Here is a 26,420-nt window from a genome sequence, read left to right as displayed (position 1 = left end):
CTGAGAGGCCACAGGGACAGATCACTGAGGGGCTTTGAAGTGCAAAGGGAAGACTTTGGCTTCTATTGTCCATGAGATGGGAGGCATTGGAGGGTTCTCAGCACAGAAATGTGGCCAGACGTGCCATAACAGGATTACACTGATTTCAGTGTGGCGAATGGACTGTAAGGGGCCAGAAACGAGGCTACGAACATAACTCAGGCAAAAGATGGTGGTAGCCTAGGTCAAGGTGGTCGCCTAGGAAATGATGAGAAGTCAGGTGAGGGTATGCTGTGTTCTAGAGATTATAGAGTTGGGTGGATTTGGGGCTAGAAAGAGAGACATCCAGAATAATTCCACCAAATGTTTACTGGGTACCCAGGCCCTCCATATACGCTGCACAGCTCCCATGTGACTAGCGCCCCTCGAAGCTATGTAGTAGCCGCCAGCTCTATAAGACTTTAATCTGGGCCAGGCCCTGGGAGAGCATTAGGGCACAGGGTATCAGTACGAGGGCCCCTGTGCACTCCGTGTCTTCTGGTGTGGCTTTCTGTTGAATGCACCACACTGTCTCGTGTGTCAGAGACACGGGGTGTAACTGCTGGGGCTCTGAGTATGTTTTCCAGGGATCGGAAGATGAGGATGGCCATCCTGTCGGGCAGCACGGCCTGGTGGCAGGATCCCTGCCACGGGGGTCCTCACCCTGCTCCTCTCTCCCAACTGCAGAAGCAATTGTGGAGTCCGCCTTGTACAAGTGTGTCCTCAAGCCCCTGAAAGAAGCCATCAACTCGTGCCTCCGTGAGATCCACAGCAAGGATGGCTCGCTGCAACAGCTCAAGGAGAACCAGCTTGTGGTCCTGGCCACCACCACCACTGACCTAGGGGTGACCACCAGCGTCCCGGAGATGCCCGTCATGGAGAAGATCCTGCAGAAGTTCGCCAGCATGCACAAGGCCTACTCGCCCGAGAAGAAGATCTCTACCCTGCTCAAGACCTGTAAGCTCATCTATGACTCCATGGCGCTCGGCAACCCAGGTAAGCGGCGGCCGGAGGGGCCTGGACTGGGGGTTCTCTCCAGGCTGCGCTGTGCGTGGATCTGTGACCCTTCCCCTGCCAGGGCCTCCAGAGCCTCTGGAAGGCACTAGAGAAGTCCAAGTAGGCTCAAAGGCCTGCCAGGGCAAAACTGGGCATGGTGGAGGTACAGTACCTGGGCACCTTGCAGGGGTTCCCTTGGGTACCAAAAGGAGGGTATGGTCGCCATGGAAGCCAGCCCATTCTGTAGCTTTGTGTGAATCATGACAAGGCACTGAATTAGCCTCCTAGGGCTGCTGTGACAAAGTACCACACACTGGGTGACTTCCACAGCAGAAACTTGACTCTCTCATGGCTCTGGAGGTGGGGGACTGAGGTCAAGGTGTCAGCAGAGCCCTGCTCCCTGTGAAGGCTCTGGGGAAGGGTCCACTCCAGGTCCCTCTCCCAGCTGCCGGAAGTTGTCGGCTTTGGCAGCATCTCTCCCGTCTGCGCGTGGCGTTTCCCCTGCGTGTGTGTCTGTGTCTGTCCAAATGTCCCCTTTTCATAAAGGCATCAGTCCTATTGGATTAGAGGCCCACCCTCCTCCAATACAACCTCATCTTAACTAGTTACATCTGTAACAACCCTGTTTCCAAATCAGGTCATAGGGTATCAGTACAAGGGACATTTGAAGGGACATTTACCCCCTAACAGCACCTAAATCTGTTAGCATTTATTATTGCTCATAAGTCAGCTGAGCAGTTGTGCTGATCTGGTCAAGGGGGCCGAGGCATGGCTGGGCTAGCTAGGGGGTCGTTGGTCAGAGAGGGTTGTTTGGAGGCTGGCTGGTTTAGGACGGCCTGGCTCAGGTGTTGGGTGGTCGACTGGCTGTGACTGGCCTCGGAGAGGGGTGACTGGGCCATGCACTGCTCATTGGCCGGCAGGCTAGCCAGTGTGCTCGGCAGGAGCTGGCGGTCCAGGAGAACAAGCAAAGCCGGGAGGCCTCTCAGGGCGTGGGCTGCAGCTGGCGGCGCCACCTGAAATGTTTCATTGACTTGTTGAGTCTCAGGACCAGCCCAGCATCCAGGGGTGAGGAACTAGACACTCCTCCTTGATGGGAAGAGCTGCCAGGTCAAGAGCCTCCAGGGACGCAGATGTAGGGAGGGGGTCACGGAGACTGCTTGTAGCCATTCATCACAGCGCTCCTCCAGGCCGACAGGAACGGGCATCCCTGCACCGTGTGCACGGCTCAGTGGCCAGGGCGGGGCCGGATCCACCCCCAGTCACCCCCCAGCTGGTGCCCGGGTGCAGCGTGCCCTCGGATCCACCCCCAGTCACCCCCCAGCTGGTGCCCGGGTGCAGCGTGCCCTCGGATCCACCCCCAGTCACCCCCCAGCTGGTGCCCGGGTGCAGCGTGCCCTCGGATCCACCCCCAGTCACCCCCCAGCTGGTGCCCGGGTGCAGCGTGCCCTCGGCAACTGCACATGGCGGCCGGGGTAGTGGGGAGTGAAGGGACTGTTCCCTCTGTAGCCATACAGATGTGGGGTCACATTCCTGACCTGTCACTTACTGCCTGTGTGACCTTGAATGGGGTACTTAGCCTTGTAAGGCTACATAAAGAGGAAGCTGCTTTACAGAGAAGGGAAGCTACGATTTCAACGGCTTCAGAAGCCACACTCATTCACCGTGAGTATGAGAAACAACAGATGTAGGATCTCAGCCTCAGGGCACAGCACCTCCCGGCCCCAGCCAGAGGCGGCTGTTTGAGGGGAAGGGTTCTCTCCACCTCCTTTAGAGCAGGGCAGGCAGCCCATGAGGCCACAGGCAACAGAGGCATTGTGGGTATGGGACTGGGAAAGGGGCAAGGTCCAATCCCTCTAGAAACACTCCCTTCAGAGGCCTTTCCCGCCCAAACTTGTCATTTGGGGAATTATTTCCCCCGGCCATACCAGGGCTCCAGGTGACATCAGGTCCAAGACCTCCTAGGTCCTGAGACATTGTCAGGCAGACAGCTTTGGGCCCGAAGCGGGCAGTTCCGTTCCCAGCAAGTCCCAGTTTGCTCAGACAGCTCGGGCATCCTGGAATTCGTTGCAACACACACGCTCTCGACAGTAACTTCAAACACAGCGATTTCACTGACAGTGGATTTGCTTGGGAAAAACCGTAGAGCAGGGAATGGGGCAGGGCCGGCTAATTTTACGAGAGGAAAGGAAAGAAGGCAGTTGCTGAGAGGGCCCGCCCGGCACAGCACGTGACAGAGCACGGTGCTGTTTCCCAGTCCTTGTCCTCCGTGGAGGGAGGCTGGACTCTTTCTGCTGACTCAGGAACCAGCCCCAGGTGGGAATCTCTGAGCCTAGAAATGCAGGCCGGGTTCCTGGCTCCCTATAGAGATTCCTCGCCAGGAACACATGGGCCTCCCATCAGGGAACCGACAGCGTGTTTTCCCACCGGGGTGCGCACTGGGCCGCAAGTCCCATGACTCCCGGTCTCGCCTCTGCCCTGAGCAGGCCGGGCTGCCGGGCTGCGCGGCTGGGAGCCGCAGCCTCTTCACCTGGGAGGAAGCAGGTCCTGCCGAGAAGAGCAGGGGCTTCGGGGTTCATTCATGGGCCTGGGCTTGAGCCCCAGCTTTGGATCAGGGGGCATGAGAGCGTATAGAAAACGCCTGGACAGTGTGGGCCCCAAGGAGGTGCTCACCTTCCAGGAACGCGGTCTTCTCACTTAGAACGTGGGGCTGGGAGCACCTGTCTCAGGGCTGTTTCAAGGATCAGGTGCCACCGAGGATGTGTGTGTGTCCCATGGACACGAGGGGGCGGGAATGGCTGCCTCCTCGCCACGTTCCCAAGGACATGAGAGGCTGAACCCTCTCGGTGGTTTCCAAGCTGGGTTCCAGGAGGCACCCCGGGGGCCACCGAAGGGACACGGGCAGGCGGGGCCCACCCTGGCTTCCCCCGGATTATCCTGCTTGTCCCTGTTTTCCACATGGGGCTCTGCGTGGAACTGTGTGTGAAATAACCGCTTCTGCTGGGAAATTGTTTGGCTTTAAGTCTTTACGACTTCAAAAACTCCAAAAATAGAAATAGGACATGAAAATGGAAACATCCATATGTCTTTTCCGGATTGTTAATATCTTATCCCGTTTGCTTTATCATTTCCGCCATCTCTGTGCGTACGTAATTTTTTTTTCTGAGTCTCATGAGAGTAAGTTACATGCATCTTGGCTCCTTGCCCCTAAATACTTTTCTCAGAATAGGGATATTCTCCTACGTAACCCCGGGAAAGAGGTCTGCTTTGTAAATGTACCTCGACAGAATATTTTTATCTCAGCCACCATCTGGGTTCCAGGTTGTCACTTGACCTAATACGGTCCTTGTCAGCAGCCTTTCTGCCACAGGCCCAGGATCAGGGCTCACGTATTACGTTTAGTTGCCACGTGTCTTTTACCTCCTTGCATTTGGGACATTTCCACAGCCTTTCTTTGTCTTTTATGACATTGGTGTTTTCAAGGAATGCAGGGTTCCCTCCCCATCCCCCACCAGTTTTTCTTTTTAATGAAAGTTCCTCATTTTATGTACGTCAGATGTTTCCCCATGACGAGAGAGAAGTTATGCATTTTTAGCCAGGTCCCGACTGACTTCAGTTCTCCTGAAATTGACATTGACGTTGACATTCAGCCACCTTAGGACCAAGCCCGGTACCCCAAGCATCCAGCTCACACCTCCCTCCTACCAGACGCTGCTGATGGCTTGCTACTCAAAGTGTGGTTTTCAGCCTGACCAGGCGGTGGCGCAATGGATAGAGCGTCAGACTGGGATGTGGAGGGCCCAGGTTCGAGACCCCAGGGTCGCCAGCTTGAGCACAGGCTCATCTGGTTTGAGCAAGGCTCACCAGCTTGAGCCCAAGGTCACTGGCTTGAGCAAGGGGTCACTCGGTCTGCTGGAGCCCCCTGGTCAAGGCACATATGAGAAAGCAATCAATGAACAACTAAGGAGCCACAACGAAGAATTGATGTTTCTCCTCTCTCTCCCTTCCTGTCTGTCTGTCCCTATCTGTCCCTCTCTCTGACTCTCTCTGTCTCTGCCACAAAAAAAAAAAAAAAAAAAAAAAGTGCGGTCCTCAAACTCCGGCAGCCCCGTGTAGAAGCCCTGGGAGCTGTCGGCGACCCCGTGGAGGTCAGAACTCCAGCTTGGGTCCTGCCTGCTCCCTCCACGCTAAGCAGAAGTCAGCCCTTCCCTCCCAGCTGCCCTGCTCCTGCCCCTGCATCTCCAGGGAAGAATGCCCTCATTGCGCCACGCTGGCAATAGTAACCAGCGGTCCATTTGTGGCCCACTGGAGACAAATATAAATAGAGGGCCTGGCTGCTGGCTGGCGAGACCTGTTGGGACAGTGAGCATGGGGTTGAACGTAGAGACACAAGGCCTGAGGGAACTGCAATGCCATCTCTTCAGAAAGGTATTTGATGTTTATGCCATGATACAACTCAAGCCTAGAACTTTCTCACTCCAAAACCCGTGAGCCGAGCAGCCGACCTAGGAACAGATCCCACAATTCCTGATTCCTGATCAAGGGCCTCCTTCACTGTAGTAACTAGGTTAGGGGCCTGCGTCAGGCAGAGGGAAGATTCACGGACATAATGGCTTTGGACAAATTGGCCCTCCACCCTGCAGCCAGGAGCAGCCCATGTTTCTTGTGGATTATCGTGAGGTTCAATGAGACCAGTTAGGTCTTCTAGAGTCATAACTCCCAAATCCCCTACAAACAAGTTATTCCCACCTCTTCAGTGTCTAACGGCTGGCCTGCTTCTGGGAAGAAGGAGATTCAAGCCCAAGAACTCCCCCCTGAGATGGGAGAGGGAGGAAGGTTAAGAGGAATGCAGTGTTTGCAAATGTGAGCTTCTTTCTAAAAGAATAGAAAGAACCTTCTTCTAACATAGATAAGGAGCAGGCAACATCCCAGAGGGCAGTGAAAGCCAACAGGCGCCCTTCTTCTGTTCCTTTGATAGTCTCTGTCAGTGCCCTGTACTTCAGGAAACGGGACTTGGCTCCTGACCCTGGGGGACAGGGTACCCAGCAGCCAGGTGGTTGGATGTGGGGGAGTCCCGAAGTCCATCAGACTTGTTGCCATCTACCTCCTTGGCAGAGACCACACATTGAGTTAGGAATCTGCAAGTGGTTCAGGGTTGAGCCGAGGCCAGGGTTGGATGGGAGAGGGAAACTTGGGCGATACCCCAAAAGCATGACACGACAGGCCTGTGACACTGGCTGGGAGTGTAGAGGACAGAGGGAGGTCAGGATGTTAGTTTTTTTAAATCTATGTTGAAAAAAAATCTAAACTGATTTCTGATGACAAAAGTCACTAGTGTTTATTGTAGGGGGAAAAAGAGTATTTTGATGGATTTCTTTCTGTTATTTTTGAAATAGATATAGATCGGTAAGTAGTTAAGGAAACACTTTCAGTGTAACAGATAAACCTTGCAATCTCTGACTCAGTAGAAGTTCATTTCTCAGTCATTAAGTCCCCTCGCATGGGGGGTCAAGGGAGGGGGAGGGGGCTCTGCTCCACAGAGTCATTCAGGGGTCTAGGCTGAGGGAGACTTTCTAAGTACCCTTGGACATTGAATCCAGGAGAGAGACAGACAGACAGACATATGAGCCAAGCCTGGTAGCGAAGCACAAGCTTACTTTAACACCCCACAAGAGAAATGGGGCTCAGGCCCTCTACGGTGTCATGTTCTGAGGATTATAAGACATGTTACCCTGCTGTCTTGTGTAACCAGGTCTGATATTTCTCACGTGCTAATAACCCAGTTTCCATCTGTGTTGTTGAACAACCACCCACAAGGCATAGCCACTCTTATCCCCATTTTATAGCCAAGGAAACAGGCTCAGTGTCACACCTGTGCAGGTGAGCAGTAGACCTTGGACTTGGATCCAAGCCCTATGCTGAACCGCTGCATTCTCCTGCCTGTCCAGGGTGTCCTGGGGTCAGAGACGAGCTCAGAGGCGGCAGGCCCACGTCATGGGCAGCCTCACGTCTTCCCAGCCTGGCTGGGACTTTTGGCTTCAGGTCTCTGAGCCCACAGCTGTGTGGCTGGTTGGCTTGCGGGCTGAGCTCTCCAAAGAGGAACTCAGGGAGCTGGAGTGATTTCCTTAGGGATGTGGCCTTGCTCGAAGCAGAACTGAGACTGAGGCCGTGACTGCACAGAGTACAAACAGCTGGACAGGGTTCTTCAGGGGATCAGTGGGAAAGAGGTACCTGGAGATGGAAAGCAGAAATCACCAGGAAATGCAGGCTGCAGCCCAGAGGGGCCTCCAGAGTTAGAGGGACGTGATCTCTGATTCAGGAAACACACATATTCCAATCAAAGGAGAATTTTTTTGCAACTGTGCCCAAGCATCCCATTGGCGCTGCCCGAGGCCCCACTGTGCACAGGGCTGAGATGGGGCCCAGGCTCCTGGCTTCACACGAAGGAGAAGGCAGCCCTGACTACCCCTGGGCATCAGCTGGGAGCTGGTGCACGCACATGTTGCTTGATGCTTGTGTTTATCTGCAAGTAGCTGTCAGGGCAGGGGGCCTGTGTGGGTATTCCTCACCCACATGGGGCAGAGAGGCCCGGACTCTAGTCTCAGCCCCTCTACTGACCAGCAGTGGGCTTGGAGCAAATTCCTCCCATCTCTAGCCTCAGTTTCCTCTCAATGAGGTTGGACTTGATAGACCCAAGGCCGCTGATGTATTTATTAAGTCAGCTCATACCAGCTCCTGAGAGCTAATGTGTACGTCTCTTCACCATGCCACGTTCATGATGGTAGCAGCTAGAAAGGGTTGTTGTGGAAATATCTGTCATGGAAATTGGCAAACACCACAAATCAGACTTTTTCTTCCTTCGGAGAACCAGTTGTTAAGCATTTCCCAGCACACCACTGTCTAAGGAAGGCCCACCGTAGATCCTAATATCCTTGACCATGACCCAACCCGGGGCAGGACAGACTAGTGCCCCGTGAGAACAGCTCAGTCTACTGTTCGTGTCTTATGTCCCAAGCCCTGTGGTAGGGACTTGGAAGGGACAGAGGCTCAGAGTGGTTAAGGGACTTGCTCATGCTCACACAGCGCCCATCCCTGCCCTCAGGGAGCTCACAGTCTGAGGAAAACGGTGGGCTCTGAAATAGTTACCGTGTGGGAGTTGGAACGGGAACCATCCAACTGTGCTTGGGGATGTGGGAGAGAATGAGAAGTTAGTAAGGAAAGGTAGGAAGGGGGCCCCAGGCAGAGGGAACAGTGTGTGCAAAGGCACAGAGGAGTGAAAGTGCCTGCAGATTTCAGGGAATGGCCTGCAGCTTTGTACAGGGGAATGGTGTGTGTGTGGGGGGCGGGGGAGAGGTGATGGAGGCAGAATGAGTTGAAAGTTGAAACTCATTGCAAAGTGTTAAGTAAGCACCAGTACCTGGGGAAGTCCAGGAGAGCTTCCTGGAGGAGGTAGAACCTGAAGGAAGAGTATTGAAGTAGCAGGAACATGAGATAGTGAGTGTAAAAAAAATTAGATTCAAGTCTTGGCTCACCACATCCTAGCTATGTGATCTTAGGCAAAAAGCTTGACTTCTCTGGGACTCCCTCTCCTCCTCTGTAAAGTAGGCGTGATAAATCTAACACAGCCCACAGAGTTGCTTTAGGAATTCATTGGGGTAATGTTTATGAAACACATGTTGCATCTTTACAGTCACACAAATGTCGGTGCTGTGTGGGAGAAGGGAGGCACAGGCCTGAGGAAGGAAGGGGAGGGCTTGCCAGAGAGGTGAGTGTGGCAAAACCAAAGGGCAGGAAGGCGGGCGACTTGTTCTGAAACCGGTGACTAGAGAGAGAATGTGGCTGGAGGAGAGTAGCGTCAATCATGTTGGACAGGTATCTGTGGGCCCAATCGTGGAAGGCCTTGAACGTCAGGGTGAGAGATCTGGACTCCATTCCCTAGGCAGTGGGGAGCCACTGATGGTTCTTGTGACGAGACAGAGCACGATCGTGGCCGTGTTCTCAAGAGATGGGGTTAGTAGGCAGAGTGGGCCAAGGACAGAGACCCCGCTGGGAGGGCTGGCCTGGGGGAGTCGCACTGGGGAAGCAAAGGGTGAGTGCAGGAAGGAGGCGGGGAGGACTCATGTGGGCTCTCTCCGCTCTGACTGGCCGCCAGGGACAGAGCGCCAGGAGAATACGGGGAGCTTCCAGGGCTTGCATCTCAGGACTTGTGGGGGGGGGGAGTGGGTTGGTCCCTTCATGGAAATAGGGAGGCCACGCATGTCCACTCAGAGCCCACTGACCTGTGCTGGTTCACGCTCCTCAGGGTGTGATCCAGACCCCGTGAGGGCAGCGGGGCCAGATGCCTCCAGAGGGGCTGTGGGATTCAACGCGGAACCTGCCTTTTTCCAAAGCTCTTCCTACCCCTCCTGTTACTCGCGACTTCCTGGTACCCACAGACTGCGGAAAAATCAGACCTGCAGTGCTGGGTAGTTCTAAGAGGACAGCAATGAGTGAGTGAGTGAGTGAGTGAGTGAGTGAGTGAGTGAGTGAATGGGCAGGTCCGCAAGCAGGTGTGCCCTGGCCCAGTGCTCTGACCGCCACCTGGGAGCTTTCTACTGGCCTTTGCCGCTCACGGTCTGTAGAAGTTAGCATACAGCTTAGACCGCTATTAGCACACAGTGATTTACACAAAACTGAATTGGGCTCACTCTGACGTGCCGGGGTAGAAACCTCTCTTCCACGAGGTCCTCGGAGATCCAGGCTCCTCTCCTGTCACTCCACCATCCGCCGGGGGTTTCTCTGTCCACATGCCCCTCCCTTCGGAGGGCAGGACCTGACAGCCGAACACATCCCTTCCTTCTCGAACCCCCTGAGCCAGGACTTAGATCCATGGCTGCACCTTTCCTCAGGGGAAGCTGGGAAATGCCGTCTTTATTTTGGGTGCCCACGTCCCAGCTGGAAGTCAGTTCTGTCGCTGTGAAAACAGAGAGACCGGACAATGTGGGAGGAGGAGGAAGTAGTCTCTGGCCCTCACCGCAAGCTAGCATGAAGGGCTAGCCAAGGAACACAGAGCGGCCAGAGAACACAAGGCCCTTCTTGGATGAGTGTCCGTGACCCCAGAATCACAGTCCCTGGCACGGCCACTGGCTCTCGACTGGCAGGGTCCCGAGGGCTGGGGCCAGCTCCGAGTCACTTCCTTTGTCCCCCGTGTGCACAGCCCCACACTAGTGCCCACTGGTCACACACAGCTGCCGTTTCCCAAGCACACAGTCAGCCACAGCCCTGAGCCCCACCCACGGGGCCAGATTTGGGCGAGGTGAGCGAGGCACTTGCCTCATGTGCAAAATTAAAGGGGCTGCCCGAAATCTCAGTAATCAAGATAAATTCCATATATGTGTGTGTATACACTTTTATATGTATACTATATATATTATGTTATACATGTATACGCACATTTTTAAAAAATACTATGGTTTTTAGTGTATTCACAAAATTGCATAACCAGAACTACTTTAATTCCAGAATATTTTTATCGCCCCCCCTCCAAAGAAACTCGACCCATTTGTAGTCGGTCTCCCCACCCCACCCCCACCCCAGCGCCTGGCAGCCGCTCCTCTACTGCCGCTCTGGGTCTGCCTATTCCGGACGTTCCTTATAAAGAATCACACAGCACCTGCCACCTGTGGTCTCTGTGGCCTGTCCTTGCACTCAGCATAGTGATTTCAAGGGACGGAGGTGTCATGGCATTTGTGCCTTTCCATTACCAAATAGTGTCCCGTTGTATGGACGGACCACGCTTTGTGTCTTCACTCACCAGCGCACGGACGTACCTTTGGGCTTTCAGGAATAATGTTGCCGTGAGCATGTGTGTACAAGTCTTGCGTGAACCTGTTTTCGTTTCTCTTGGGTATGTAACAAGGAGTAGAAATGCTCTGCCAAATGTTAAGATAAGTAATATTTTTTAAAAATAAAAATTGGTGCCTGACCTGTGGTGGCGCAGTGGATAAAGTGTCGACCTGGAAATGCTGAGGTCGCCGGTTTGAAACCCTGGGCTTGCCTGATCAAGGCACATATGGGAGTTGATGCTTCCAGCTCCTCCCTCCCTTCTCTCTCTCTGTCTCTCCTCTCTCTGTCTCTCCCTCTCCTCTCTAAAAAAATGAATAAATACATAAATAAATAAGTTTAAAAAAAATTTAATAAAAATTGGTGCACAAAAATCTATGACGAACAAAAATGCCAACATGTTAAGTAAAGGGTCTGTGACCCTGTGCTGTGTACAATGGGAACAGTTCCGATCAGTGATGATCAGTGGGTTCGTGTAAGTTTTACGAGGGCTGACAGTGGCACGCAGACCGATTGTTAACCCGGGGTTTGGTATGGCCATTTTTTTTCATTGTGAGCTTTCATTAACTTTTTCTGCTTGGTTCAAAATACGAGGGGATATTTTGATAAGTAGCTATAAGAGTATGTTTTCTCTTTTGCCATGGGCCCCAATATAGCTCAACAAAGTGCTGACCACCGACATTATTCCATTTAATTCCCCAAACCACCCCCCTCTCATTCTCAACCTCTCTGCCAAGGTTAGACGAGGGAGGGGACTTCCTAGGGCTCACCGCAAGGACATGGGAGAGCTGGGATTTGAACCTGCACCTGAGGCCCTACACCACCCCCTGTGCCCATCGTGATTTATTTCATAATGGATGTGGCCAAGGGAGAGTCAGTCACTTGGGCACTCTGAACCTCAGACTCTTCTTCAGTCAGATGGGCAAAAACAACCCCTACTTTATGTAGTTATTAGAAGGAGCCAATGTGAATGGGCACAGTTAACTATGAAAGTTGCTTTCCTCCACCTCACGTGCTGCCTTGAGCTGCACCTTGAGGCAGTGAATTGAATCACTCAGTGATATCTGTCCTCGTGTGTCCTGAAGGAACCCGCCAATCATGTCCCCCACATGGAGCCACAGGTGAACATTTAGTTTCTGCCCAAATGTCTTAGAAAAATAATTTGGTTTTCCCCCAAGAAACGGGTGTATTTTCTCAGGGATGGTGAGAAGACGGTGGCCGAGTGTGCTCTCCTTTTCACCTTGGCCACCGGAGAACTCAGAGCTGAATTTGTGGCTCCAGAGGAGCAGTTGTGTGAGTTCTTGCTTTTGTGTTTTCCTTTTTTTCTGTGGTGTACAATTGCTCTTGTAATATATGTTGTCCTTGATGGTTACATTTTTATTTAGGTTTTACTGTTTTATTGTGTATTTCCTGAGGGCCACCTAAATGCTTTGTAAAATATACCAAGTTAGAGGTACACTTTTTGAAAGAACTGTAGGCCTGACTGGGCGGTGGCGCAGTGGATAGAGCATCAGACTGGGATGCGGAAGACCCAGGTTCGAGACCCCTGAGGTTGCCAGCTTGAGTGAGGGTTCATCTAGTTTGAGCAAAAGCTCACCAGCTTGAGCCCAAGGTCGCTGGCTCCAGCAAGGGGTTACTCGGTCTGCTGAAGACCCATGGTCAAGGCACATATGAGAAAGCAATCAATGAACAACTAAGATGTTGCAATGCACAACGAAAAACTAATGATTGATGCTTCTCATCTCTCTCCATTCCTGTCTGTTCCTGTGTATCCCTCTCTCTGACTCTCTCTCTGTCTCTGTAAAAAAAAAAAAAAGAAAGAAAAGAAAGGAAGAAAGGAAGAAAGAACTGTAGATTGCTTGGCATGTATTCAGACTGAGTATTAATCTCACCCAAGACACAAAGGGCAACAGCCCTGGCATGATCCTGCTGGAGCCATGCCCAGGCCTGGGACCTCCAGCCGAGTCTGGGGGCCTCTGTCTGAGCCCTGGCCTCCCTTCGGTAATAGCAGGTGAGAGGGAGAGGGGACCCCAGAGGCCATTCCTCACTGTGCAGAGCTGCTCAGTCGAGCTTTCGTGTTCCTCAGTGCACTTGGTTTGCGCGCTAAGAGACCAACTGGGGGGCTCCAGGAGGACCCTGTCCCTGTAGGAATTCTGTCCTCCAGGTCCAACCTTTGGTTCTGTATTGCCACATGGTCTGCCTTCAGAGCCAACCTGGGAAGGCCCCTCCCACCCACTCTTCCCGTGGCATCTATTCCTGCCCAGAGGCTCTGAGCCCTGTGAACATCTCCCACAAAAGCAGAAGGGATGAGTTCTTCTTTTTGGAGGCATGTGCATTTTATAATTTTTTTTTTATACAGAGACAGAGTCAGAGAGAGGGATAGATAGGGACAGACAGACAGGAATGGAGAGAGATGAGAAGCATCAATCATCAGTTTTTTGTTTTGACACCTTAGTTGTTCATTGATTGCTTTCTTATATGTGCCTTGACCACGGGCCTTCAGCAGACCGAGTAACCCCTTGCTCGAGCCAGTGACCTTGGGTCCAAGCTGGTGAGCTGTTTTTGCTCAAGCCAGATGAGCCCGCACTCAAGCTGGCGACCTCGGGGTCTTGAACCTGGGTCCTCTGCATCCCAGTCCAACACTCCATCCACTGTGCTACCACCTGGTCAGGCAAGGCATGTGCATTTTAAAAGAAACCCTTGGCCCCAGCTGGTTGGCTCAGCGGTAGAGCTTTGGCCCTGCCGATTCCTGGTAAGGGCACACAGGAAAAGCACCCATCTGCCTCTCCACCCCTCCCCCTTCTCTCTCTCTCTCTCTCTCTCTCTCTCTCTCTCTCTCTCTCTCTTTCCCCCTCCCTCTCCTGCAGCCATGGCTTGAGTGGTTCAAGCAACTTGGCCCCGGGAACTGAGGATGGCTCCATATCCTCACCTCAGGTGCTAAAATAGCTCAGTTGCCAAGCAATGGAGCAGGGGCCCAGATGGGCAGAGCACCGCCTGGTAGGGGGCTAGCCAGGTGGATTTCAGTCGGTTGGGGCACATGCAGGAGTCTGTCTCTGTATCGTGCCTCTCAGTAATAATAATAATAACAACAACCACAACAACAATAATAATAATAAAAGAAACCCTCTGGGAAGGGCACTGCTGAAACCAAAGCAGTGAAGGTGGAAGGGTGAAGTTTCTGACCTGCAGCATCTACTATGGGAGGGCTTCCGTTCTGCAGGCGGAGAGGGCGATGTATGGTTAGCGGGGACAGGGAGCCCACCCGGAAGACATCAACGTTAGAAAGGCAGGTGTTTCTGGGTGGGTCTGTGAGTAAGTGTGATGTGAACTTGACTGTCAAGCAGGCGGCGTGGAGGGGCAGAGCTGGGAAAGAGGAAGGGACCACGCTGTGCCTACCCCACCCAGCAGAGGGCACCTTTCTCGGTTCCTCCTTCCCAACCAGACTGTCACAGGCCACCCCAAGAAGTCTGCTTCCAGGGCTGCCCCTGTCCTGAGAGTCATGAGAAAGCAGGAAGGGTCCTCTTCCAGGGGTGACCACCCTACACCCAGCAAACCATTGTCCCCTCCCCTGGGCAGGGAACGCTCCCAAGGAGAGCCTCGCACTCACCACCTTCTGCCTCCTTCCTCCCCCCAGGGAAGCCCTACGGGGCAGACGACTTCCTGCCTGTGCTCATGTACGTGCTGGCCCGCAGCAACCTCACGGAGATGCTCCTCAACGTGGAGTACATGATGGAGCTCATGGATCCCGCCCTGCAGCTGGGGGAGGGTGAGTCACTGCCCCAGGGCCCAGAGCACACCCCCTACCCAGCAACGCCAGGAGTACACTGGGCAGCCCAACAAGCACCTCCTCGGTGCCAGACTCCACTGAGCCTGGGAGACACAACACAGGGCCTGGCACAGACCCTGTCCTGGAGGAGCTCACAGACTAGCAGGGGAGCTGGGCCGGGAAAGGGACCAGGTCACTGGCTCACAGACTAGCAGGGGAGCTGGGCCGGGAAAGAGACCATGTCACTGGCTCACAGACTAGCAGGGGAGCTGGGCCGGGAAAGAGACCATGTCACTGGCTCACAGACTAGCAGGGGAGCTGGGCCGGGAAAGAGACCATGTCACTGGCTCACAGACTAGCAGGGGAGCTGGGCCGGGAAAGAGACCATGTCACTGGCTCACAGACTAGCAGGGGAGCTGGGCCGGGAAAGAGACCATGTCACTGCTTTTTGAAACATGGTGAAACGCTGAAAAGCCCAGAGGGTATAGGAGCACGTTACCCAGGCTGTGTAGTCAGGGAAGACTTCCTAGAGGAGGTGACACCTGAGCACGGAAGAATAAACAGGAACCAGTTAGTTAAAGAAGGAGGAAAGGCATTCTTCACAGAGGGAACAGCAGTTGTTAAAAGCATAAAAGATAAGGCTGCAGCCCTGGCTGGTTCGCTCAGTGGTAGAGTGTTTGCCCAGCATGTGGATGTCCTGAGTTTGATTCCCAGTCAGGGCACACAGGAGAAGGGACCATCTACTACTCCACTTCTCCCCCTCCCCCTTCTTTCTCTTTTTTTTCTCTCTCTTTCTCTCTCTTTTCCTCCCACAGCCATGGCTTGAATGGTTTGAGTACATTGGCCCTGGGCACTGAGGATGGCTCTGTGGAGCATAAGCCTCAGGTACTAAAAATAGCTCAGTTGCAAGCATGGCCCCAGATGGGCTGAGCATTGACCCCAGACAGAGGTTGCTGGGTGGATCCCTGTCGGGGCACATGCGGGAGTCTGTCTGTCTCTCTCTATCTCCCTTCCTCTCACTTGGAAAAAGAAGAAGAAAAAAAAGATGAGGCTGAAGAGGTAGGCAGTGTCCACAGGGAGTGTCTGAGCAGAAAATGATCAGTTCTCAGGCTGGGTGGCCCTGGGGACTCTCAGTCCCCCTGCTCATCCAACCCTGGGCCATGTCCTCTGTTCGTGGGCGGAGGTGAATGCTATGAGTCAATGGCAGAGGTGTGGTCTGCTCCACCCACCCTCAGTTTTCCTTCCCCTTTCTTCCTTCCCCCGACTTCCTCCTGCCCACTTAGCCTCAGCCACCCCTCCACCAAGAATTCCAGAGGGGCAGCCAGCCTCAGTGTTGGCTCCGAGGGAGCCCCAAATTGTCCTCTAAGACATTAGCCTCAAAGAGTAAAACAAGACTCTCAGGCTCCAAGTGGCCCCTTTGGGCTTTGTGGTTCTGGTGATAAACCGACCTCTTTGCATCTGTTTGCATTTTTAGCGTGTATCCGTCTCTAGGGGACAGTTCTGTGATTTCTTAGAAGCTCAGAAGGGCATGTAAAGCCACGAAGTTTACTTCACATGTAACTTTGGCTTGTGCCCTGGGACCTCTAGATCTATTTTTTTCTCCTCTATAGTTAAAATTTTCCTATAGTTGGAACAGCCTGCCCTTCAGAAGTTGTAGGAATTCAGTAGAAGCCAGGCTTTCTTCATCAGTGATTATTGACTACCCAGGACATCTATCCATCCACCCATCTATCCACCTACTAACCCATCTACCCATCCATCCATCTACTCATCATCCATCCAACTCATCATCCACCCATCCATCCATCCATCCATCCACCCATCCACCCATCTACCCATCTACCCATCTACCCACCTATCTACCCACTTACCCACCCATCTATCCATACATCTTCCCATCTACCCATCCATCCATCTACTCATCATCCATCCATCTACTCATCATCCACCCATCCATTCATCCACCCATCCACCTATCTACCCATCTACCTATCTACCCACTTACCCACCCATCTACCCATCTATCCACACATCTTCCCATCCATCCATCCATCCATCCATCCATTCATCCATCCATCTACCCACCCACCTACCCATCCACCCATCCAACCAGCCATCCAGCCAACCATCCACCCAACCACCCACCCATCCATCCATCTGCCCACCCACCCACCCATCTATTCATCCACTCATTCAATCACCTGTTCATCCATTCATTCATTCGTCTACCCATCCACCCAGATACATACCCACCCATCCATCCATCCTCTCACCCATTCATCTGTTCATCTAACCCCTACTGTGTGCTATGTCCCATGCCAGGCACTTGGGTTACAGTGCAAGGCAAGACCGATGAGGCTGATGGCCTCATGAAAATAAATGCATGCCTCATTCTGTACCCCACAGTTTGGGCCCTCCACCCCAGACCTTCATGGGCTTTCTTCTTGGTTTCCTCAGCCTTGAACATGCACACGGAAGCACCACAAGGCTCAGGGGCTGGACAGAAGCCTCAAACAATATTGACCTGTCTCCTACAGGCCCCGACAGCCTGTGGGGGGAAATAGAAGGGACTGGAAGGCAAGGAGGCGCCATTCAGGACAGACATGGCTGAGCACCCCATTTCTTAAGACTAGCCCCCTCAAAAGTATAGCAGCCCACCCAGCACTCTCAGCAGGAAGATTAGCTGTGATCTTGTGGCTGCCATACATGTAACCTCTAAAGGTCAAAACTTTAGCTCTGTGAGGAGATTTCAAAGGAATCAATGGGGTATTTTTAGAAAATAGAGATTTAGACGGGCAGAACCTCGCCAGGCGGCCGCCATGGCTCCTCCCAGCAGCCCTAACCCATAGCAGCGTCAGAACCTGCCCATGGTGGCCAGGGTACAACCTTCACACCAGGCTGCACACACCAGGAGCTGGGGTGGTTGGCGTGGGTGCCTCCCTGAATCTCTGTTCCTAGCCCAACAGCCAGGGTTGAGATCACAGCGCCCAGTACAGGCCTGGCCTCCCAGCTGTTGGCCTCCTGTCATGAGATGAGAGTCTCCAGCTTTGGCAGGGGCTCCCTACCTAACAGGTCTGCCAGCTGTCAGACCTCCGCCTGGAACTGTCTGGGCCCAAGGACAGAAGGACAGATACTGTATTTCCATGGCTTCACCCTCATATCCTAGCAGGGTGGTGGTACTCCATTGCTCAAGTCCCTGAGTGCAGGTAAAAAAGGGCCCTGACCGGAGGGGGAGGCCGGGCCCCCGCTGACCAGTCCCTGCGCTTGGTCCTCTGCGGAGCTCAGCGGTGCCTGGGACACAGGCAGGGCTGTGAGAACTTCGCTTGCTTGAACCTAAGAGAAGTAACACAGGATGTAGTTAAAAAAGGGTGGTGCAGAGGCTGGACTTTAGTCCCGGTTCTGCCTCTGACTGGCTGGAGACTTTGGGCAAGTTGCTTAACCTCTCTGGCTCAGGAAAGTGAAGATATTGGGCTCAATGTGGGGTTTTCAAACAGTCTGGACATTCTTGTGTTCTGCAAAGGTAGCTGGGGGCAGGAGGCGCAGGGCAGCTGAGCCCCGCCTGGTCGTCGTTCACAGTTTGTATGAACAAACAGTTCTGCATTCAGCAAAAAGCCCACAAGCTAAACTCCGGAGTCTGTACTGTGGGACCTTCATGGTCTTCCAGCTGGTCCCATGCATTGTAGTTTGGCAAAGGACAAGTGACTGGGCCCCGCCTTCTTTGCAGCAGGCGTAGGAGGTGTGAGAGATCCGGGTAGATCGGGGTGGGGAAGATCAGTAGAGAGGGCCTGAGCATTAAGCTGATGGGACCCAGCCCCTTTCTAGCCTCTTCCTGCAGCTCCTACCACTCTGCACAATTGTGGGACAGACGGGCACCCAGGCAGCTGTGGGGCAGCTGGCAGGAGCCAGCTCAAAATCCAAACTTCTCCTAGCAGCCCCTTGATGGACTCATTCTCCCACGTCCACTCTCCCCGCTGGCTGACACATGAGTGCTTTACTGGCCTTTTTCTGAAAAGGGACAACAAGCCAAATTCTATGCTGTCCTTGGCACACATTTAAAAAAAAAAAAAAAAAAAAAGCAAGCTCTTTCCTACACCAAAACTCCTCTTTATCTTACCTCCCACCAACCCCAGCCAGAGTGTTACCTTTTCCCATGTTGGCTATAGAATTTGTAGGTTTGTGTAGGCAGCTCCATCCACTATGAGGAGTTAGGAGTGCTTTTTCAGCCGCAAATAACTCACATTGCAACTAATAATGGTTTAAATCAGAGTAGAGGGCGGTTTTCTCTCTTGCACCAAGAATTCACGGGTGTGCTACTGATAGTGATGCTGTTTTTCAGCCCTGCCATCAGGAAATCATGGACTGAGCTCCTTCCCTTGTTCTTTAGGATGTGAGCCTTTGTCTTTGTGCCTGTCACCTCTGGTCACAAAACAGCTGCTGTGCCTCTGGGCTCACTTCTGTGTTCCAGGCAGGAGGATGGGAATGGGGATCAACTGAGTCTGTCCCTTTCACAGGATTTCCTGGAAGTCCCACCCAGGGACTTCCACTTACATCTAAGTTGCCTGAACAGGGTCCCCTGTCCTCTACCCTGATTGCAAGGGAGTCTGGGCAGTGAGCATTTTCAATTGACTACTACTTCCCGCTAAAAAGAGGAGGGTTTAGTTAGTTAAAAAGAAAGAAAAGATTCGATTTGGGTGGGTCACTAGGAGAATCAGCCCCATGTCAAAAATCTCCCCCAGCCCTTTAGGTTGAGGCCTGTGCAAATCATTGCCTTTTATCTTAAAACTTCATGTATACTTTGCAGCCTGAAGTTTGTCAAAGCTTAAATTACTTTAGGACACAGTAGATGTTACAAATACACGTGAAATAATTTAAGAAGGTAAAAAGAAGTAAGGAAAGGAACGGTTTATATTTTTTACTGTAAATCTTTAAAATCTTATAACCATAATTAAAATTTTCTCTACACCTTCTAAAAATTACTTTTTAGAGTAGGATGTATATGTCGCTATATATACTTCTGTGTGTGTGTGTGTGTGTGTGTGTGTATTCAGTGAGAAGTAACCTGCACCCCCCATGTCTCCCAGCCACCCTTTTCCACCCTAAAAACATCTGTGATGATCGGTTTCTTCTGTAGCCTTTGAAATGTAAAACACTATTTTAATAAAAATAAGCGAGTTCTATCTCAAAGATGAGCAGGACCTGAGCCCAGGATGAGGGCTGGCCGTCGGGAAGTTCGTGGGGTGGGTTAGGGTGGGGTGGGGTGGGGTGGGGGGGCTGGAGCTCTAGGTGGTGGTTCTGCTTCCGCGCAGCAGCGGTGGGTGGAGCTTGGGGCAGTGGGCGGGGTGGATGGGGCGGGGCCAGCGCATTTGGAACACACTCTTCCCTTTGTGGGTCGGCCAAGGCGGTCCTAGCTCAGCCTGCACACCCTTGTGCCCGCAGGTTCCTACTATCTGACCACCACCTACGGGGCCCTGGAGCACATCAAGAACTACGACAAGATCACGGTGACCCGGCAGCTGAGTGTGGAGGTGCAGGACTCCATCCACCGATGGGAGCGCCGGCGCACACTCAACAAGGCCCGGGCCTCCCGCTCCTCCGTGCAGGTGACGCCTGGGACAGAGGATGGGAGGAGACTGTGCCCCAAACACCTGCTGGCTCAGGAGCCTGACACCGACTGGCCAGCTCCTGCCTGCCAATGTGTGCCCAGCCCTGTGCCTCCTTCCAGGGGAGGGACCTAGGAAAGTATCAGCAGACAGGCATTGGGGTTCTAGTTGGGCTGACGAGATTGGGATAGGAGGAATGGGACTTTTACCCAGCATTTCTTAGCACCTACTATGTCCTAGCACCCTGATGGTCTCAGGCCAGTCTCACTTTTAAAAAGCCCACGAGCTGATCCACAGCCTTGACCCTAGGTCCCTGGACAAATGCAGCAGCTGCCAAGGCCCTAGCCTGCCCCCTCCACTCCAACTTCCATCCCTCCCACGCATCTCTATGCAAACTCAGTATCAAGCCATTGGTGGCCAGACTTCTGGCTCCTCCTCCACCCCTATCACCTCCCGACTGTATCGGGTCATGCTGAGCTCAGCCCTGCCCTTGCTAATCCAACTCTCCTTCTGTACTGGCTGCCACTGGTCCATCCTCAGTATCTTCCCTGCTCCCCCCAACTTGTTCCCCATTCCCTACAGCCGAGTCAGATGCCCTCCTCTGTGCTTTCTGCTACTACTCTCCCCATTGCAGACATATCACACCGCATTGTGACCATCTATGTATGAGGACACTGTCCTGGGAGGGAGGGCCCATGGCTCACATGTCTCAGGGGCCCCAAACCCAGGGCCTGGGACAGAATAGAACTGGGGTTGTGTGCAGAATGGAGGGAGTTGGGACAGCGAACCAGGCAGCAATCCAGAGGTGTAAATAGCTATGCAGACTTTCCTCCTCACACTCAGAGCACACTGTGCCTGAACCCCGACCCTGGCTTGCAAGATGGCCCATCTGTAAAGAGAAGAGGCGAGCAAGGCCTGGGAAGCAAAAGGCCCAAGGTCTGGACTCAGCTGTGTACTAACCTACTGTGTGACCCTGTGTCGTCCCTGGCCCTCTCTGGGCCTCCATTTCCCTATCAGCACAGGTGGATGAGTTCTGTCAGTACACATTCTAGGCTGCCATGTGTCTTGAAATGTAATGGGTCTCTGGGTTGGGGAGGTAGGGTGGGGGAAGCTCTCATTTTAGCTTCTGTTAATTTCCATGGTGTAAATACTCCCATTGTGACTAATTTCAAGCTAATTTGGCAGCACTGAACTTGGAATTGGGAAGAGATGTACACAGTTGGCTCTCTCAAGCCAGCATGAGTTGGCAAGAGTCAACTCCAGCACCATGTGCTCCCCACCCCCACCTGAACACCTGTCCCTCCACCAACTCTTAGATATGGGTGGACACTCTTGGTTCAAGGCTGACTCATGCATTCTTTACTTCCTGCTTCTTCCCTGTGGGTTCCCAGAGCTAAGCCAGAGGGAGCATCAGTGCCTCCCACTGGGGAGGCGAACCTTAGGAGAGAGGCCTGGGTTCAGGGACAAGGAGCCCCTTAGCACTGATTCTGGGGTCGAGGGGGCAGCACTGTCTGCCCCTTCCCAGTTCCTTCCTGGCCTCATGCCTCCCCCTCTCCCCTCTCCCCTCCCCCCTCTCCCCTCTCCCCTCTCCCCTCTCCCCTCTCCCCTCTCCAGCTTGCCCCCACCCCCAGGCTCTTTCAGCCCTAAGGACTGAACTGTCCTACCTGCCTTAGCAGTCCAGCTGAACCATGGGGTGCTGGGGCTGGGATCTGCCTCCAATTTTATTTATGCTGCCGCCCTCTCTGCTGGGTATTGCCCGAGGTGCAGGAGGACTGCAGAGATAAGGAAGTGGCCCGTGAATAAATGATGATGAGCCCATGCACCTGCCTGCCACCTGGGGGCGAGCTCACTTCTCATTGCCGAGACTCAAAGCCACCGTCTCACCCAGAATGGTCAGCCCCACTGAGAAGTGAAGCTCAGAGTGGGAAGGACTTTGCCTTAGGTCACACAGCAGGGTCAGCCACAGGTACCCTGACTTCCAGCCTCATGACCTCTCCTACAGAGAGGAGTCGGGGGCCCAGACAGAGTAAAGGTCTTGTCCAAGGCCACTCAGCTCTGCATCCCTAACCAAGCTCCCAGCATTGGGGTGGGGGGTGAGACAGGACGCCCGCTAGGCCCGCCGGTGACACAAGCCCCCTCCCTCTCACCCCGCAGGACTTCATCTGCGTGTCTTACCTGGAGCCGGAGCAGCAGTCGCGGACCCTGGCGTCGCGGGCGGACACAGCGGCCGCGGCGCTGTGCGCACAGTGCGCGGAGAAGTTCGAGGTGCTGCAGCCCCAGGACCACCGGCTCTTCGTGCTGGTCGATGGGCGCTGCTTCCAGCTGGCGGATGAGGCGCTGCCGCACCACATCAAGGGCTATCTGCTGCGGAGCGAGCCCAAGCGCGACTTCCACTTCGTGTACCGGCCCCTGGACGGCGGGGGCAGCGGGGACCCGCCCTGCCTCGTGGTGCGGGAGCCCAACTTCCTCTGAGGCCAGAGCCATGGCAGCCCCTCCAGGGCAGAGTCCACGGAGACTGGCAGGGCGGAAAAGTTGCCAAACGGAGGTCACAGTCGCTCATGCCCCGCGCTCACATTCGGCTGCACCCCCTCATACCTGCAGGTGCCCCACACCTGACCACACACACTCCCAACATGGACACCCCATGTTAGCAGCCCACTGAACATGCCTGGGCCAACGTGGCAGGATGGTTGTGAAATTTGTGAAATGATCAGAAGCAGTGGCCAAGCATGCTACCTGAAGGAGAGCCATCGCACTGGGGCCAGGTTATTTCTTAGGAAGGGAAACAGGCTCTGCAAGAGAAGGGACCGTCCAGCCAGCCAGCTGCAGCAAGAAGAGCTCTTTGGGCTGATCACACAGCCCTCTGCCTTCTCCCACCTCCGCCCAGTCCCAAGTATTTCCGGGTGCCCCAGGATGGCGCTGAGATGTCTTGCACATGCCCAGAATGTCAGGAGTATCTCTCAGGGTGTGTGTTGAAGAGAGAGGTCCCCCCTCCCTGCACCAGAGCCTGCCCTCAGTTACCAGCACCCACAGCTCCTAAACGGCTCCAGAAGCAGCCAGACTTATCCTGGCACCACCAACCGAGGCCATCTGCATGGCTACGTGGACGAGCCTGGCCTCGGCCCCACGGGAACACTGACGGCCCTTTCCCTGGTGGGCATCCAGGGCTGTGGGGGTTGTGGCAAGAGGCACCGTGTAGGGAGAGTTTAATAAAAACCCTTTTGAAAATGGTATCTGCCTTTCTCAAGGGGCCAGAGCTCTGCTCAGCCAACCAGGCTGCCCATGAGCAGCCTAACTCCCTTCCCAGGTGGGATTCACAAGACTGCTTCCTTCCCACCGAGGGTCCCATATTGTGAGAGCTTGCAGTGTACCCTCTGCGCGCAGGGCCCTGGCTCCTGTCTGCCCCTCAGCCTGGTCATCGCCTGTCTCCTCACCATCCTTGATTCTCATCATTCCCACTTCTGGATTGTCTTCCAAACACTCCCTCACTTCCTGCCTCTGCTACCTGTCCCAGAAACACCATTCCCTAAAGCCCTTGCCTGATCAAACTCCTATTCATCCTTCAAAGCCCATGTCCTCTAGGAAGGCTCTGACCTCTCGGGTTGGCCAGATAGTGCTTGTCCACATTCCCACAGTGCCCTGGGCTCGTCTTACAGAGATGCCCCATCATATTGGCAATTCTCTGCTGATACTTCTGCTTTCTCCACCGGGTTTGCACCACTCCTATCTGTGTCCTCAGCATTGGTTAAAAATGTGTATTTGAGGAGCGCCTGCCAAATGTCAGCACTCTTCTAGGCCCTGAGAAAGAGCAGAGATCTAACCAAAGCTCACATGGATAGCACTGAGTAGGGTGTCCAAAGAACTCCTCATTCAGCTAGTCAACAAACCAGCTCATTCAGTCAATCAACAAACACCTATAGGACTCTGGCTCTGGGCCAGCCCTGTGTGAGATGTGGGGATTGCTCCAGATGCAGCCAGCCCTGAAGGACTTTCAGGCTGGGGGGGGGGGGGTGTAACAGACATGAGAAAACAGGCAAACCCAGACGGTGATCCCGGCTTCCCTTCCCTCCCCCGTGCCGACCCTGCCCCCTTCCTGAGCTCCTAGTGTTCCTCAGAGCCCTGAGCTGAGCTATCTTCTCAGCCTTGTAGCCCCAGCAGCTGCAAGGCAAGGAGCCCTCTTCCTCCAACAAGGCCTGAGACTGGTGGAGAAGGTCAGAGGGGGGGGCATTTACCTCTTGCCAGGTGGGGCCTCAGCTCGGGGTGGGGAGGGATTCAGAGGACAGATTGGGTACCCGCTCAGCCCTGGGGTATTATTTAAGCTTCCAAGAAAGGAGCGGAGCCAGCCCGTGACCAGGACTGAGGGGCTACTTTCTGAACAGTGTGTGTGTATGTGTGTGCGTACACACACAAGGGTGAACACTGGGCCCAATGTCCTGAGGCCAATTCTGGGGTCCACCCACCATCAGGAGAGGCCAGAGAGGAGGAGGGGTGGAACCACCTGGAGCCCCTGTCAGCTAGACGCCCCCGCCCCAAGGGACTTGTGCCGAAACAACATCAGGTGGGGCCTGGTCCAGGGCCAGTAGACGAGGCCATTCCACGTGCTGAGCGCCCGGTGGTGCCGGTGCTGTTAGCAGTTACTCAGAATTATCTTATTGAATCTACACAACAGCCCCTTGAGGGAGGCATGTGTGGATGAGGACATGGAGGCTCAAAGAAAGGCAATGTGTTTGTCTGCTCGGGCTGCCCTCACAAAACTCCACAGATGGGCGGCTCCAACAGAGACAGATTTTCTCCCAGTCCTGGGGTAGGGAGTCAGAAACATAGCAGTCAGCAGAGTTGGTTTCTCCTTGGCTCCCAGACGGCTCCCTCTTCACTGTGTCCTCCCGTGGGCTTCCTCGGGAGGGCCACCCCTGGTGTCCTTTTCTCTTCTGATAAGGACACCCACCAGTCCTGCTGGAGTAGGGCCCACCCATATGGCCTCACTGAACTTGAATTAACTCTTCTAAAGGCCCTGGTTCCAAATTCAGTCACGTCCTAGGTTACCGGCGGTGAGGACTTCAACTTAGGGACTTAGGGAGACACAGTTCAGCCCACGACAGGGGTGGCTGACTGGCCCAAGGTCACGCAGCCAGTTCAGAGCCAAAGTGAGGCTGAACCCAGGACAGACTGACCCCCAAATCCAGGGCTTTCTCTCCTCATGCAGCATCCCAAGTGACTGGTTTGTAGAAATCCAAAGTCAGATGGCCTTGCCTGGCGCGGGCCCCAGCTCTGCGCAGACGGACCACCCTGCAGCAGCCGGCCCTGCTGAGCATCGCAGACTGGCCTCCCTAGAGAACCCAGATGCAACTGAACGGGCCTAGCTTTTCCAGGACCCTGAGCAAGGGGTCAGGAGTCCAGAGCTGTGTGTGTGTGTGTGTGTGTGTGTGTGTGTGTCCAAAAGTGATGGAATCATAGGTTGTGACAAAGAACAAGGGCTCCCCTGGGCCTCCTCCCTGGCATTTGTCCCCTCTCCTCTGGAACAGTTGAGGCAAACGTGACTCTCACGCGGCCTGTGGCCCAGGACTGTCAAGTCTTCTGTCCCGGGTCCCGGGAATCTCGTGTCTTCTACCAGCACCTGTGAAACTGGCAGGTGACCTTACTAGCTGGCAAGGAGGGTACAATCTTAGGCTCCGGCAGTTCTTGACAAAAATAATGTAAGAAAGTGAAAAACCAGAGGAAAATGAAATAGTGTGTTGTATGCAGGATAACCGGTCATCTCAAGGTGGCTGGAACAGAAGGCCTGAGCAGGGACTGGTGGGAGATGAGGCCGAAGGGGCGGGGCGGGGCGGGTCAGGGCCTGCGTGGTCCTGATTGGCAGCACAAGGAGCCTGGAAATTCTCTACCCCCGCAGGACAGAGTTGGAGGGGGCCAGATGAGAGGGAGAGGAGAGTTACAGATTGACTTGCGGTTGGCAGCTGCCTGTGCTGAGCCTGGAGGCATGGGGAGGGGGCGGCCATGCTGAGAACCAAGGTGGCTGCCACCAGGCCAGGCCGAGGGTCACTTAGCAAAAGGCACAGGGGACCCCAAGGCCCACCGCCACTTACCAGCTGCCCATAAGGCTCAGCCACAGATATGGCCTCGTGCTATATGTGAGTTGGGTGAGGCGGGGTCTCAGGGAGTCACCAGGGCAAGGGAGCGGTGTTCACCAGGTGAATGCAGATTCAGATTCGGCCGTGCAGGGA

The 26,420-nt window shown here is 54.0% G+C and overlaps 1 protein-coding gene across 2 annotated transcripts in view; it reads left to right on the top strand.

The window, feature by feature from the left end:
* Nucleotides 1–23,430, top strand: part of RIN3 (Ras and Rab interactor 3) — a 124,336-nt gene extending 100,906 nt beyond the window's left edge. For both annotated transcript variants that reach the window (XM_066276011.1, XM_066276009.1), the window contains exons 7-10: nt 706–1,014; nt 14,468–14,599; nt 20,036–20,199; nt 22,354–23,430. In XM_066276011.1, the coding sequence (XP_066132108.1) occupies nt 706–1,014; nt 14,468–14,599; nt 20,036–20,199; nt 22,354–22,671 (923 nt within the window). In that variant the 3' untranslated portion in view covers nt 22,672–23,430. The remainder of the gene's footprint in view (nt 1–705; nt 1,015–14,467; nt 14,600–20,035; nt 20,200–22,353) is intronic.
* Nucleotides 23,431–26,420: the final 2,990 nt, after the last annotated feature.

This window comes from Saccopteryx bilineata, chromosome 4 (assembly GCF_036850765.1).
Source record: "Saccopteryx bilineata isolate mSacBil1 chromosome 4, mSacBil1_pri_phased_curated, whole genome shotgun sequence".
Classification (NCBI taxonomy): Eukaryota; Metazoa; Chordata; class Mammalia; order Chiroptera; family Emballonuridae; genus Saccopteryx; species Saccopteryx bilineata.
The sequence above is the reverse complement of the archived record's forward strand: the minus strand, read 5'-3'. Positions and strand labels throughout refer to the sequence as shown.